Source organism: Mustela nivalis (assembly GCF_964662115.1).
Source record: "Mustela nivalis genome assembly, chromosome: 4".
NCBI lineage: Eukaryota > Metazoa > Chordata > Mammalia > Carnivora > Mustelidae > Mustela > Mustela nivalis.
The window spans coordinates 161,378,274-161,391,755 of record NC_139023.1 but is presented as its reverse complement, the minus strand read 5'-3'; the positions used below and the strand labels follow the sequence as shown (position 1 = coordinate 161,391,755).

The window sequence follows — 13,482 nt, the reverse complement described above, 5'->3', positions numbered from 1 at the left end:
AGTGTCATGCTGATCCCTTCTGGTGGTCTCTCTAGCATCATCACGGACATAGCCATTATGCCTCGGAGACGCTTCCTTCCAAGAAGGACCAGGAGGAGGGGGTGACTGAGAAGCTGCAGAATGGGGATCTGGACCACATGATTCCTCAGCACTGTAGCAGTGAGCTGGATGGGAAGGCCCCTGGGATGGATGAGAAGGTCATCGTGGGCTCACTCTCTGTCCAGGTCAGTGGGCCATTTGCTGTTGGGTGGGAGCCTTTGCCCTAGTAATGGCCTTGATGCCCGAGGCTTACCTTGAAGGTCCATCCTTTGACCCAGAGGCCATGGGGATGGGCTCTCTTATAGGACCTGCAGGCTTCCCAGAGTGCCTGTTACTGGCTGAAAGGTGTCCGCTACTCTGATATTGGCACTCTGGCCTGGATGATCACCCTGAGCGACGGCCTCCACAATTTCATTGATGGCCTGGCTATTGGCGCCTCCTTCACCGTGTCTGTTTTCCAAGGCATCAGTACCTCCGTGGCCATCCTCTGTGAGGAGTTCCCACATGAGCTAGGTAAGTGTGCTGGCACTGTGCCATTCCCAGTCCACCTGAGCTGCCTTGGTTGTCGGCACAGGACCCTACCTGTGTCTGAACCCCTCCCCATCCCAGACTTCAGGATGCTTATTGTAATTAACACATTCTGTGTGCTCTGTGAAATCTGACCACTGATTCTTTTTTTTTTTTTTTTTTTTTTTAAAGATTTTATTTATGTATTTGACAGAGAGAAATCACAAGTAGATGGAGAGGCAGGCAGAGAGAGAGAGAGAGGGAAGCAGGCTCCCTGCCGAGCAGAGAGCCCGATGCGGGACTCGATCCCAGGACCCTGAGATCATGACCTGAGCCGAAGGCAGCGGCTTAACCCACTGAGCCACCCAGGCGCCCTGACCACTGATTCTTAATAGTCAAATTAATAATTGAAATTGATCATTGATAATGATGGAGATTTTTAAGATTTTATTTATTTTAGAAAGAGAGAGTACAAGCGGGGAGGGCAGGGCAGAGGGGGAGGAAGAAAGAGAATCTTAAGCAGACTCCCTGCTGAGTTCAGAGACCAATCCGGGGCTCCATCCCAGGACCCCACGATCATGATCTGAACCAAAATCAAGAGTTGGACACCGGGCGCCTGGGTGGCTCAGTGGGTTAAGCCGCTGCCTTCGGCTCAGGTCATGATCTCAGGGTCCTGGGATCGAGTCCCGCATCGGGCTCTCTGCTCAGCGGGGAGCCTGCTTCCCTCTCTCTCTCTCTGCCTGCCTCTCTGTCTACTGTGATCTCTCTCTGTCAAATAAATAAATAAAATCTTTAAAAAAAAAAAAAAAAGAGTTGGACACCTAACAAACTGAGCCACCCAGGCACGATGAAAATGATGGAGATTTTTGTTAAGGGTGTTTGTTTCCCTGTAGTCCCATATCCAGAGTCTCTGTTTCCTTACCTCTAAAATGGGGTTAATAATACTGCTTTATAGATTTTTCATGAGGATTAAAGGAGCAAAAACAGGGGTGCCTGTGTGGCTCAGTGGGTTAAAGCCTCTGCCTTCGGCTCAGGTCATGATCCCAGGGTCCTGGGATCGAGCCCCACATCAGGTTCTCTGCTCAGCAGGGAGCCTGCTTCCTCCTCTCTCTTGGCCTACTTGTGATCTCTGTCTGTCAAATAAATAAATAAATTTTTTTTTAAAAAAGAGCAAAAATGTTGAAAAGGACTTGCTTTGTGCCATACACCATTCTAACTGTTCACTATAGGATTATCAGTCTCTCTCTTTTTTTTTTTTTTTTAAGAATTTATTTATTTATTTGACAGACAGAGATCACAAGTAGGCAGAGAGAGAGGAGGAAGCAGGCTCCCTGCCGAGCAGAGAGCCTGATGTGTGGGGCTCGATCCCAGGACCCTGGGATCATGACCTGAGCCGAAGGCAGAGGCCTTAACCCACTGAGCCACACAGGTGCCCCTCTGTCTTTTTTTTTAAGGTTATGTCTCAATCCAGTTAATCTTTCAAAGGTTGAGATGTCTATTAAAGGTCAGGTGGGTGGAAGAAGTAGATGAGCCAGGAATTAGAAAGTCCCTAGTTTTATCAGAGCAAGAGTGTGAAAGGCCCAGATTTCGGAGAATCAGAGACTCAAGGTCAAGTACTGGCTTTGCCAGTTCACGGGCTTATGACTTTGGGCAAATTATTTAACTTTTCTCAGTCTCACTTCTGTTTCCTGAAAATACCATTCAGTGTAATTGTGAGGAAAGAAGCTCCTATTTCATCATCCATCAAAAGAGCAGTGAGGCTATTGCTGGTGGCTTATCTCTGTTGAAAATCTTGTGCGTCATTTTCAGCCTCTAGGCTAGAAATACCCGGTTAGTTTTGTTAATGGAGATAGCTCCCAGACGTGAAGAGGAAGTGTGCCTTAGACTTGTCTTGTGACCTCAGATCTGAGGCCGTCCTGCTTGTTCACCCAGACATTCTGCATAGTGGAAGCAATGTGTTGTGTTCTCCGTCCATGAACGCGCCTAACTCTTGCACCCCTTCCCTCTTGTCCCACCGTAGGAGACTTTGTCATCCTGCTCAACGCCGGGATGAGTATCCAGCAGGCTCTCTTCTTCAACTTCCTTTCTGCCTGCTGCTGTTATGTGGGTCTGGCCTTTGGCATCCTGGCTGGCAGCCACTTCTCTGCCAACTGGATCTTTGCACTGGCTGGAGGGATGTTCTTGTATATTGCTCTGGCTGATATGGTAAGTCTTCCATAGTTCATGCCGTGCAGGCAAAATGGGATTGGGTCATTCACTGGACGGGTGGCAGCTGAAAGGACATGAGTTAGGTTTTTGTTTTGTTTTGTTTTTTATTTTCTTAAGATGTTATTTATGTATTTGATGGAGACAGACAGACCGAGAGAAGGAACAAACAAGAGGGAGTGGGAGAGGGAGAAATAGTCTTCCCGCTGAGCAGGGAGCCTGATGCGGGGTTCGATCCCAAGACCCTGGGATCATGACCTGAGCCGAAGGCAGACACTTAACGACTGAGCCACCCAGGCACCCAAGTTAGTTTGTTTTTAATAACAGCTTTATTGAGGAATCATTCATATACCACATGCTTCACCTATTTAAGGTGAAGGTACAGTTCAGTGCCTTTTTTTTTTTTTTTTTTTTTTTAAGATTTCCCCACCGCCCACCTCTACTTGAGACAGAGCAAGAGAGAGAGCATGAGTAGTGGAGACAGACAGAGGGAGAGGGAGAAGCAGACTCCCCGCTGACTTAGGATCTGTACCTGGGGCTCAGTCTTGATCCCAGGACCCAGAGATCACGACCTAAAAAAAAGGCCAACACTCAACCATCTGAGGTGTGTGTGTATCTCTCCCCACCCCGGCCGCCTCCTTCAGTGCTTTTTAAGAGGACATTGGATTTTGGGGTGCCTGGGTGGCTCAGTGGGTTAAGCCTCTGCAGGGAGCCTGCTTCTCCACCCCTGCTGCCTGCCTCTCTGCCTACATGTAATCTCTGTGAAATAAACAGATAAAATCTTAAAAAAAAAAAAAAAACTAATAATCATGTAATAACACTCCTTCATTTAAAAAAAAAAAAAAAAAAGGACATTGGATTTTAAAGGACAAAAAACCTACCAGCCTCTATTCCAGTCCTCCCTTAAATAGTTAAGTATTGATGCGTATAGATAGGAATGGAAGGAGGGAATGGAAATGAACATTGAGTATACAACTTTATGTTTGGATTTCCTTTTTTACTTACTACATCCTAGATCTTTTTCATTTTGCATGCCTTTAGCAGCATCCTTTTCAGTGGCAGTATTATTTGGCGACAGGCCATACCTTATCCAGAGCTAGAACTGCTGGCTCAGAAAGGATGCATTGTGGTTTGAGGCTTGTAACAAGTATCGCGGTTCTCAGCAGCGTCTGACATCATGGATACTATTGTACTTGCTAACATTTGGCATAACCCTTCTAAGGAACTTCGAGTTGGCTCATGAAATACCTGATTGGTTCCATCTTTTATAGAACGAGGGCGATTTCTTGTTTGTTGACCTGACCAGTTCTCTGGCACGTTGGCACGAATGATTTCCCATGTCCTTTGAAAATCACACTTGTGATGCGTGGTGCAGGTGCTGACCACTGTGACCTCATCCTTATTCCCTGGAAATATTCTAGTTTCTCTCCTCTTAGGGGGAGCCCTCCCATGGTGAGGATACTCTCCTGCTTGCGTTGCTCGAATTCAGAGCTCTGCTCTTGGTCACCCGCCTTGCCGGCCTGCAGCTGAGGGCCTGGAGTCCCAGCGATGTCATGGCTCCGGGCTCTGGCTCCTGACACAGTTGCTCCGTTTCCCAAAAAGGGGCAGCGGCATTTTGGTAACATCTTGTGACGTGTTTTTCAAGTGCACAGCAAACAGCCAGCATCTGCACCTATGCAGGGCTCCGCACGCGGATAAATATTTGGTTTTACCTCAGTAGTTGAAAAGTAGCCGAAGCCGCCTGGGACCACGGCTGCTGATTTGACGGTGTCTTTGTGACTGAGTCCTCTCTGAGGTACATATAGCTTAACTACGTATTCTTACTCTAGAACAGTTACTACGTAATGATCCATATCATTACCCTGTAATCCTATATTATGGGGTAATTACTGTGTTCATGGTCTAATACAAATAAGCTTAGGGATCGGTATTACAGTGATGAGCCAGGGTGACCGTGTCTCTCACTGAGTTGTCCTGGACTGCCCACCTTGAGAAACAGGCTGCAGCTCTCTTGGTTTTTCTTCCTTCCTCAGTTCCCTGAGATGAACGAGGTGTGCCAGGAGGATGAAAGGAACGGCAGCGTCTTGGTCCCCTTTGTCATCCAGAACCTGGGCCTCTTGACTGGCTTCACCATCATGCTGCTCCTCACTATGTATTCAGGGCAGATCCAGATTGGGTAGAGCCCCACCAGGAGCCATCGGGATTGGAAGTTGGCCCTCGGCCGCCCGGTCCCTGGCCCGAGGACTCGGCACCCACGACGCACCTCCGAAGAGGCAGTTGTATTAAAAACTGTAACATGGACTGTACTCCTGCATTCAGATGTCAGCTGTTTCTACACATGCTCTGTCCTAGGAACAAGCCGCCCTGGCAACCAGGCTCTAGGTAGTGCCTCTCCCTCCCCTCCCCCTTCCTCCTCAGAGTGACCCTGGAACCGGCATGCAGCTTCCTTAGCAGGCAAGCCTCACTTCTCTCTCCGGCTACCCTGGCCTCTTTCCCTTCAAATCAGCACCGAGAGGTTTTTGCGTCCTTGCCTGCGGCACAAAAACACTGCCAGTGCTCATGACTTGGTTAGCGGTATGAGGAGGTGAGTCTGTGGTGTCAGGGCCCATGAATCTAAATGTGTGTCCTGGGCCTCAGGATGACCCATTTTGAAATAAATTCATCTATTTTTCCAGAGAAAAGGTACAAGAAACAAGAATCCCTCCTATTTTTTCAAAGTCTGTCCAGTTGCCTGTTTTCTCAGAACTGAAAGTTGGAATAGAGGTGTGAGGCAAGAGAGGAGGCGGAGGCTCATCCTGGCAAGGGGAGGTGGTGGATAGAAGGGACACAGAAGCTGTGCCCTGTCATGCCCAGTTCCCAGTTACCCCTGGGAAACGGGATGGCGATGACGGGGCTGCTGCTGGCGTGTGCGGCTGTGCGGGGGAGCCAGTGCTCCCCGCTGGTGGCCTCCTGTGCAGGGTCAGTTGCCCAGACGCCCTCCCCTGTCTTTCACATTAACACTGACAGAGTGGAAGGCGGAAAATGGAGGCCTGCGGGAAGTCAGTTGGTTTTGCTGTGATTTCCACCTCCCCTTCCTCCCCTCTCCCGTCTTCTGAGAGACTTTTTTATCTGCCTCCCTAGAAGCACATTTACAATCTTGTATCAGAGGGGAGGCTGCACAAATTTCCCTCCCCTGATCAACACTTCTGCTGCAAAGTGGCAGGTTTCCATGCACAATTGGGGGCAGGCAGCTCATGTTCTTCTTAGACAAAGGTCAGAAATGGTCCGATCAGAAATGGACTCGGCGCAGGCACAGTTTAGAAATTATTAATTGCATAAATGAAAGTACGAGTCGCGGAAGTCTGAGACGGAAGGTGGGGCACTGCAGATGCTCACTGAACAGGGGCTTCCTGAGGAGACCCTGTGAGTGGGTTTTAGGTTCCCCTCCCTCGCCCCTAGCGAGAAAGGGTGACTCCTGTACCAGGTTGAACATTCATTGCACTGACCCTCTGCAGAAGACGGATTGATAGCCTTGTCTGTGAGACTGTAGGCCAGCCCCAGGCACTGTGGAGCCCTCTCCTCAGAACTCTGGCTTCAAGGGGAGCTCATCTCCAGGTTCACTAGGTGAATTGATTTATTATTATCATATTGATAATGCGAGATTCTTTAGCCACTTTGGGGAGCCTGTCTCTCCAGAAGCCTTTCTTAGTGGTGCCCACAGTTACAGCCCAGGGGCTGTGTTCACTAACTGATTTGCGTGCATGACTGATGAGTGCTGGTCACGGCCAACACCTGTGAGTTTTTCTGTTCTTACACAGGAAGACTTTCCACTGTACAGTAATTAAAAGCCACGTCTATTTTGGTTTCTTTTTTTTTCCCCCCCTTCTTGGGAAATGACCCCGCAAAACAGGAATAGTCTTGAAAAGAGTATGAGCGGGAAAACTGCTGACGCTGCTTTGTAAGTTTTTCTCCTTCTCTTGCCTGTTGACCTGGGTAGATTTGAGAATGGGCTGAAGAAGAGGGAAAACTTCGAGTCTTCAAGATTCTAGAGTAAATATCAGGACTGACTCCTGATAGGATTATGGTCCAATTTTACCAAAGAACCAATTCCTTGAATGTTGGAATCTAACTTTTTATATTATGATTATTTTTATTATTGTTGTTACGGTTTTAAAATGGTCCTTTGTCTTTTCTGTTTTGTTTTTCTCAGTGTCTGACATTGCTTTCAGGAGCTAGTAGCAAATAACACTCAAACTTTAAGACTTTACCAAGAGTTTTCTTTCCCTAATTCACATGGATTTATGAAATTTATAATTTTAGCATTCCCTGTAGACCTGCCATTCCTTACAAATACTGTTCTTCTTGGAGTAGAATACTAAGTTAGAGTTAGTGGGTCCTAGTTTTAGGAGAAGAGCTTGAAAATGTAATCGTTATCAAATTAAAGTATGAAGTACTAGGGTGCTTTTTCTTTTCATGCACATCTGTATTAAGAACTTACCTTCCATAGACAGCTGCCTCAAAGGGAAATTCTCTTTAAACCATAATGGGTGCAGAGGCCAGTCCTGGCTGGAACGTGGTTGGGGTGAAGGCACGCGAGTAGTAAACTGAGTATCTGTTGTTAGTGGTGGCAGATTGACCTCAGACGTTGAACATGTGGCGATTCCCTTTTGATTTTTAAGTATTGGATTTGCTGTTTTAAGCATTTGTACATATTAGATGTCTGAGGAGTAGCAGGTTTTGAGAACTTGTTCACCCCGGCATTAGTGTGTTCCACGCCTTTTCCCAGGTGACCAGCTGCTAACGTTAGCAAGGAAAGCTTACATTATGGGCAGGGGCAGTGACCCAGGAGCAGGCAGGTTGCCTTCTGTCCTTGCCCCCAGACGTGGTTAGTATCTTTTGTGTCTGGTGTTAGTGTCAGGCCTCATTGGTCCTTTACCCTGGGTTTAAAAGAGAAGGCATCTCTGTTGGGGTATCCTAAGACCTGTATTTAGTAAATCCTCTTCCAAAGAGATGGTAATATTCTGGAAGTCTGCTTAAAAACAAGAAGCTGTCTGATTTTTGCAAAAGAGAGAGGTTAGGTTTTTGTTATTCATCTTTACTTTTACAGTTCTGCAGTTCCATCACAGTATTTTTTTTTAAATAACTCAGGTGTTATGAGGATAAATTAGAAAAGAAAATAACTTATGTGGACTGTAAATGTTTTATTTGTAAGATTCTATAAATAAAGCTATATTCTGTATTGCAGAATCCAAGTGTGATCTTTTATAGGAACATGGGTGTAATGGAGACTGGGGAACACAAGGTGGCGATAGTGTCACACTGATGTCTAAAGCTTTGTTTTCGTGCCCCACTCACATTTGGAAAGGAGATTTATAGACAAAACATTGGATATCATAACTTGCTCACTTGAAAATGATTTAGGGGCACCTGGCTGGCTCAGTTGGTGGAGGATGTGACTCTTGATCATGAAATCCCTGAAAGGTCTGTGACAGCAATCCTTTTCCACTGGCAACTGTTTGAGTGGGGTTTTTCTGTCTTTGCTGTTGGTTTTGCTTACGTCTTGCTACCTGGCTCTCCTTTATTTATTTACTTTCTTGTCTTAATTTTTTAAATATTTTATTATTTTAAGTAATCTCAATGCCCAATGTGGGACTCAAACTCATGACCCAGATCAAGAGTCACATGTTCTCCCAACTGAGCTGGCCAGATGCCTCTGGTCCTCCTTCATTGAGAAACAAGCCTGAGAGTTGAATTTGTGGCCCATGTAAAACAGGGCTAAGCAAAGCAAACAAGTCCTTGAGGAGGTTAAGTCCTAAAATGTAGCCCATTCTTTATAATGCTCTTAGCCAGGTAGGCCATTTTGGAGATTTTGGGGGAAAGGTGGATGCTCTTCTCCTACCACCTTGCTTTGAAAAGCACCAGCTTTCAGTGATGCTGAGATTTGATTTGTAGGATAACAAAATGTTCATTTCTTTTTTTTTTTTTTTTAAAGATTTTATTTATTTATTTGACAGAGAGAGATCACAGTAGGTAGAGAGGCAGGCAGAGAGAGGGGAAGGGAAGGAAGCAGGCCCCTGCTGAGCAGAGAGCCCGATGCGGGACTCGATCCCAGGACCCTGAGATCATGACCTGAGCCGAAGGCAGCGGCTTAACCCACTGAGCCACCCAGGCGCCCCTCATTTCTTTTTTTCTTTGAAGATTTTATTTCTATTTATTTATAAAATATTTTTATTTATTTATTTGACAGAGAGATCACAAGTAAGCAGAGAGGCAGGCAGAGAGGGGGGTGCAAAATAGGCTCCCCTCCGAGCAGAGAGCCCGATGCGGGGCTCGATCCCAGGACCCTGAGATCATGACCTGAGTCGAAGGCAGTGGCTTAACCCACTGAGCCACCCACGTGCCCCTGCAGATTTTATTTTTAAATAATCTCTACACCCACCGTGGGGTTAAACCCACAACCCCAAGATCGCGAGTCACATGCTCCACTAACTGAGTCAGCAAGGGGTCCCATCCCAGTGCTCATCTACTTTAGTATCTTTTTAATTTATTTTATTTATTTGAGAGAGAGCCAGTGAGAGAGCATGAGAGGCGAGAAGGTCAGAGGGAGAAGCAGACTCCCCATGGAGCTGAGAGCCCAATGCGGCACTCGACCCCGGGACTCCGGGACCGTGACCTGAGCCAAAGGCAGTTGCTCAACCAACTGAGCCACCCAGCACCCTACTTTAGTATTTTTTAAAATATTTTATTTATTGGGGCTCCTGGGTGGCTCATTCAGTTGGGCATGTGCCTTTGGGTCAGGTCATGATTCCAGGATCCTGGTATCAAGCCCGGAGTCAGGTTCCTTGGTTCACTGAGGAGTCTGCTTCTCCCTCTGCCCCTCCCCTCCACTCATGTGTGTGCTCTCTGGAATAAAATCTTCTAAAAAAAAAAAAAAAAGATTTTACTTTCTCTGCCTTTGACTAAGATCAAGTGTAAAAAAAAGATACTTATTTGAGAGAGTATGAACAGGGGGAGGGGGAGAGGGAGAGAGACAAGCAGACTCCCCACTTAGCATGGAGCTCAACCCCAGGACCCTGAGATCATGACCTGAGCTGAAATCAAGAGCCGGACACTTAACCAACTGAGCCACCCAGGCATCCCAGTACTCATCTAGTTCAGCGGTTTTTGTACTCTTCCTGATTTAGTATGAAACACCTAGACTTCTGATGAATGATAGGTTCGAATCCCAGCAGAAATGAATCTGCTTCATCTTTCTGGAATAAAATGAATTAACATTCCATTTACAGTAGAAAATTCTGGTTGGAAAAGATCCATCTTTCTCTACCAGCTTTTGGTTAAGTACGTTTAGAGCTGATGGCCAAGAGAAAATTTTTCTTAGCAACAACCCCTTTCTTGCTGGATTCCTATACATGGTGGTTTTGAGGGGGGTGGGGGGAGTAGTCTCCACTTCCATCATGGAGAGCTTGAACTTACATCCCCAAGGTCAAAAGTCCTATGCTCTACTGACTGAGCCAGCCAGGCGCCCCCATGGTTTATTTTATTTTATTTTTTTTAAAGATTTTTATTTATTTAACAGACAGAGATTACAAGTAGGCAGAGAGAGAGAGGAGACAGCAGGGTCCCTGCCTAGCAGAGAGCCCGATACAGGGCTTGATCCCAGGACTCCGGGATAATGACCTGAGCCAAAGGCAGAGGCTTTAACCCACTGAGCCACCCAGGTGCCCCCTCATGGTTTATTTTAAATGAAAGAAGGGAGTTAATCCCTGTCCAACAGTGATCTTGGACCCTGGCAGTAGGTTGGGATTTTGAGATGGTAACATCAGTGATAGTTCAGGAGTAACCCCAAAGTGTTCTGACGCCGGCAGTCACAAGCCAAAAAGCAGTTCTTCCACTGGGATCTGGATTTTTTTTTCCCCTGTGGTTTGCTTCTAGATTTTTTGGAACACAAAAAATAAACTTGGGCAATAATCCAAATGGCCTTTTAAAGATATTACACATATAGGGACGCCTGGGTGGCTCAGTTGGTTGGGCAGCTGCCTTCGGCTCAGGTCATGATCCCAGCGTCCTGGGATCGAGTCCCACATTGGGCTCCTTGCTCCGCAGGGAGCCTGCTTCTCCCTCTGACTCTGCCTGCCACTCTGTCTGCCTGTGCTCGCTCTCGCTCGCTCTCTCTCTCTCTGACAAAAAAAAAAAAAAAAAAAAAAAAAAAAGATATTACACATACAGAAGGCCCGTCAGGCAATTCTTAGTGGAGACCCCTGACAAGACCACTTTTGATGAAATCATGGTAAATGTGAAATGTGTTCTTAAAATTCTATTGTCCTGCATTTGGCTTTGTGTGTGTGTCCACATTTAACATGAGAAATGGGGTATTGCCGTCTTTGTCAATGTGTGTGGTAGGAAGACAACTGGAGGGACTTAGGCCTGAGAGTAAGAGTTCCAGCCCTCAGCTGAGGGGGGGGGGTGCAGACCCAGGGGACACAGGAGGAGTGGGATTAGACGTAGATCTGCATGCGTTCCTTGACTGCAGTCCAGGCCCACTCAGTCACCAAAGCAAGAACCGGATACAAAAATTGCAACCCCAGTGTTGGGATAGGGGAGAATGAAGGCAGCAGGCATGCCCATAGCCCACGCTCTCTTCCGCCACGTCTGACCCCACCTCCTAGCCAGACTCTCTTGACTGATCACCCTTACATCTGTCCTGTGAGCCAGGCAGGGCGCTGGACAGTTCCGAGTCTCAAATCCGTGGTTATCAGCAAAAACCACCACCAAGTGGCCAGTGCCAGTCCTTCTGGGCCCCGTACTCGTTCTGCGGACTGTTGATACGGGACAGGAAGGAGCCAGAGCTGTCAGACACATGGACGCAGCGTGTGCCTCAGTCAGCCCCAATCCCTCAAGTCCACAGCTACTTCCTTAGGAATAAACTTGAGAGGGAACTCTCCACTAGCACAGGACACCTTCTCGGAGTGATGTTGGAAATCCTTCATTGCAATCGCATTCTTGTTCAAGTCACAAAGTGGGGCCGTACAATGTGCCATTGGGCTGGAAGGTGAGAACACAACTTGTCAGCCACAATGATGTGGCCACTCTGGGGGCCCACACAGTGGACAGCTCCAATCTTAAACTTGCCCTCAGGCCAAAAGATGCTGACCCCCATGGTCATCACGGTCTGCCACGATACCTTCTCCATTGTTGTCCATTGCCCACGGCTGTCAGGCAGGCCCTGTGGCTGCCCAGGTGAGCACTCACACCCCAGAGCCAAACTTGACCTGGCCCTTGCTGGGAAAAATCAAGTTGCTGCGGTCAGCTATCACTCTGCTGCTGCGGCTAGCTGCAAGCTGCTGAATTTGCCTTTCTCCCTTCCAAGACTGCCAACGTGGGAGGTGGGCTGATCCTCCTGCCTGAGGTTTGCGCTGAATGAGGAGCTGGGCCCAGGGTCTGCTTTCTGGTGTCCATGGCTGCCCAAGGAGGTGGGGACTGGACACAGAGGGTGGAAGGTCCCAGCGGCAAGAACATGTGTGTGCTGCTTGGCTAACGTTTTTAAATGCAGCAAAATCAGGGCACCTGGGTGGCTCAGTCAATTAAGCATCTGCCTTCAGCTCAGGTCATGATCCCAGGGTCCTGGGATGGAGCCCTGCATTGGGCTCCCTGCTCAGTGGGGAGCTTGCTTCTCCCTCTGCTGGCTGCTCCCCCTACCTGTGCTCTCTTTCTCTGTCAAATAAATAAAATCTTAAAAATTAAATAAATAAATGCAGTAATCTAAGAATGACAGCCGAGCCAGTTAAGTGGAAATTCCTTCCAAACATGTGAACCCTGTGGGTTTTAAGGGATAAGAAAACAGCTAATTCAATAGAGACCTTTTGTTGTTGTTGCTTAAAATAAAGGTTTAGGTCTTTAATTATAGATGCTAGTGAGGAGGGGAAAAAAAAGTCTCTTTGATCCAGTGTATCCTCCCAGAATAGGAAATTCTTTCAAGTGGCATGTTTCCTATAACTTCTTGAGGTTAATAAAACAAGTTCTTTTGAAGTCAGTGTCTGGTTGTATCCTATAGACAGGGCCCCCGAGAAGAAATCTCTTAGGCTACCAAATTTGTATGGTTTGAACATTTTGTAGTAATTCTCCGAAGAATGTAGCTCCTCCTGCACCCACTGCTTCTCTCAAAAATTGTGTGAGCAGAAAAGAGATTAAATTTAGATTTTTCTTTTCTGGAAAAACAGATTTTTTTTTAAAAGTAGTTTCCATGCCTGACATGACCCTGAGATCAAGAGACATTCTACAGACTGAGCCAGCCAGGTGTCCCTGGAAAAACCGATTTAAAAAAAAAAAAAACTCGGGTGCCTGGGTGGCTCAATGGGTTAAGCCGCTGCCTTTGGCTCAGGTCATGATCTCAGGGTCCTGGGATCGAGTCCCGCATCGGGCTCTCTGCTCAGCAGAGAGCCTGCTTCCCTCTCTCTCTCTCTGCCTGCCTCTCCATCTGCTTGTGATTTCTCTCTGTCAAATAAATAAATAAAATCTTAAAAAAAAAAAAAAACTAGATTCAATTGATTTTTTCAGTATGTATGGTTCAGTTGTGTATCTAAATAAAGAGTAGAGGCGCCTGGGTGGCTCAGTGGGTTAAAACCTCTGCCTTCGGCTCGGGTCATGATCCCAGGGTCCTGGGATAGCGCCCCACATTGGGCTGTCTACTCTGAAGGGAGCCTGCTTCTTCTCTCTCTCTCTGCCTGACTCTCTGCCTACTTGTGATCTTTGTCT

The 13,482-nt window shown here is 47.0% G+C and overlaps 1 protein-coding gene across 2 annotated transcripts in view; it reads left to right on the top strand.

Moving 5' to 3' along the window:
* Positions 1-7,974, top strand: part of SLC39A14 (solute carrier family 39 member 14) — a gene marked incomplete at its 5' end in the record, with an annotated part of 49,197 nt that extends 41,223 nt beyond the window's left edge. For both annotated transcript variants that reach the window (XM_082729297.1, XM_082729296.1), the window contains 4 exons: positions 36-224; positions 345-552; positions 2,567-2,751; positions 4,785-7,974. In XM_082729297.1, the coding sequence (XP_082585423.1) occupies positions 36-224; positions 345-552; positions 2,567-2,751; positions 4,785-4,931 (729 nt within the window). In that variant the 3' untranslated portion in view covers positions 4,932-7,974. The remainder of the gene's footprint in view (positions 1-35; positions 225-344; positions 553-2,566; positions 2,752-4,784) is intronic.
* Positions 7,975-13,482: the final 5,508 nt, after the last annotated feature.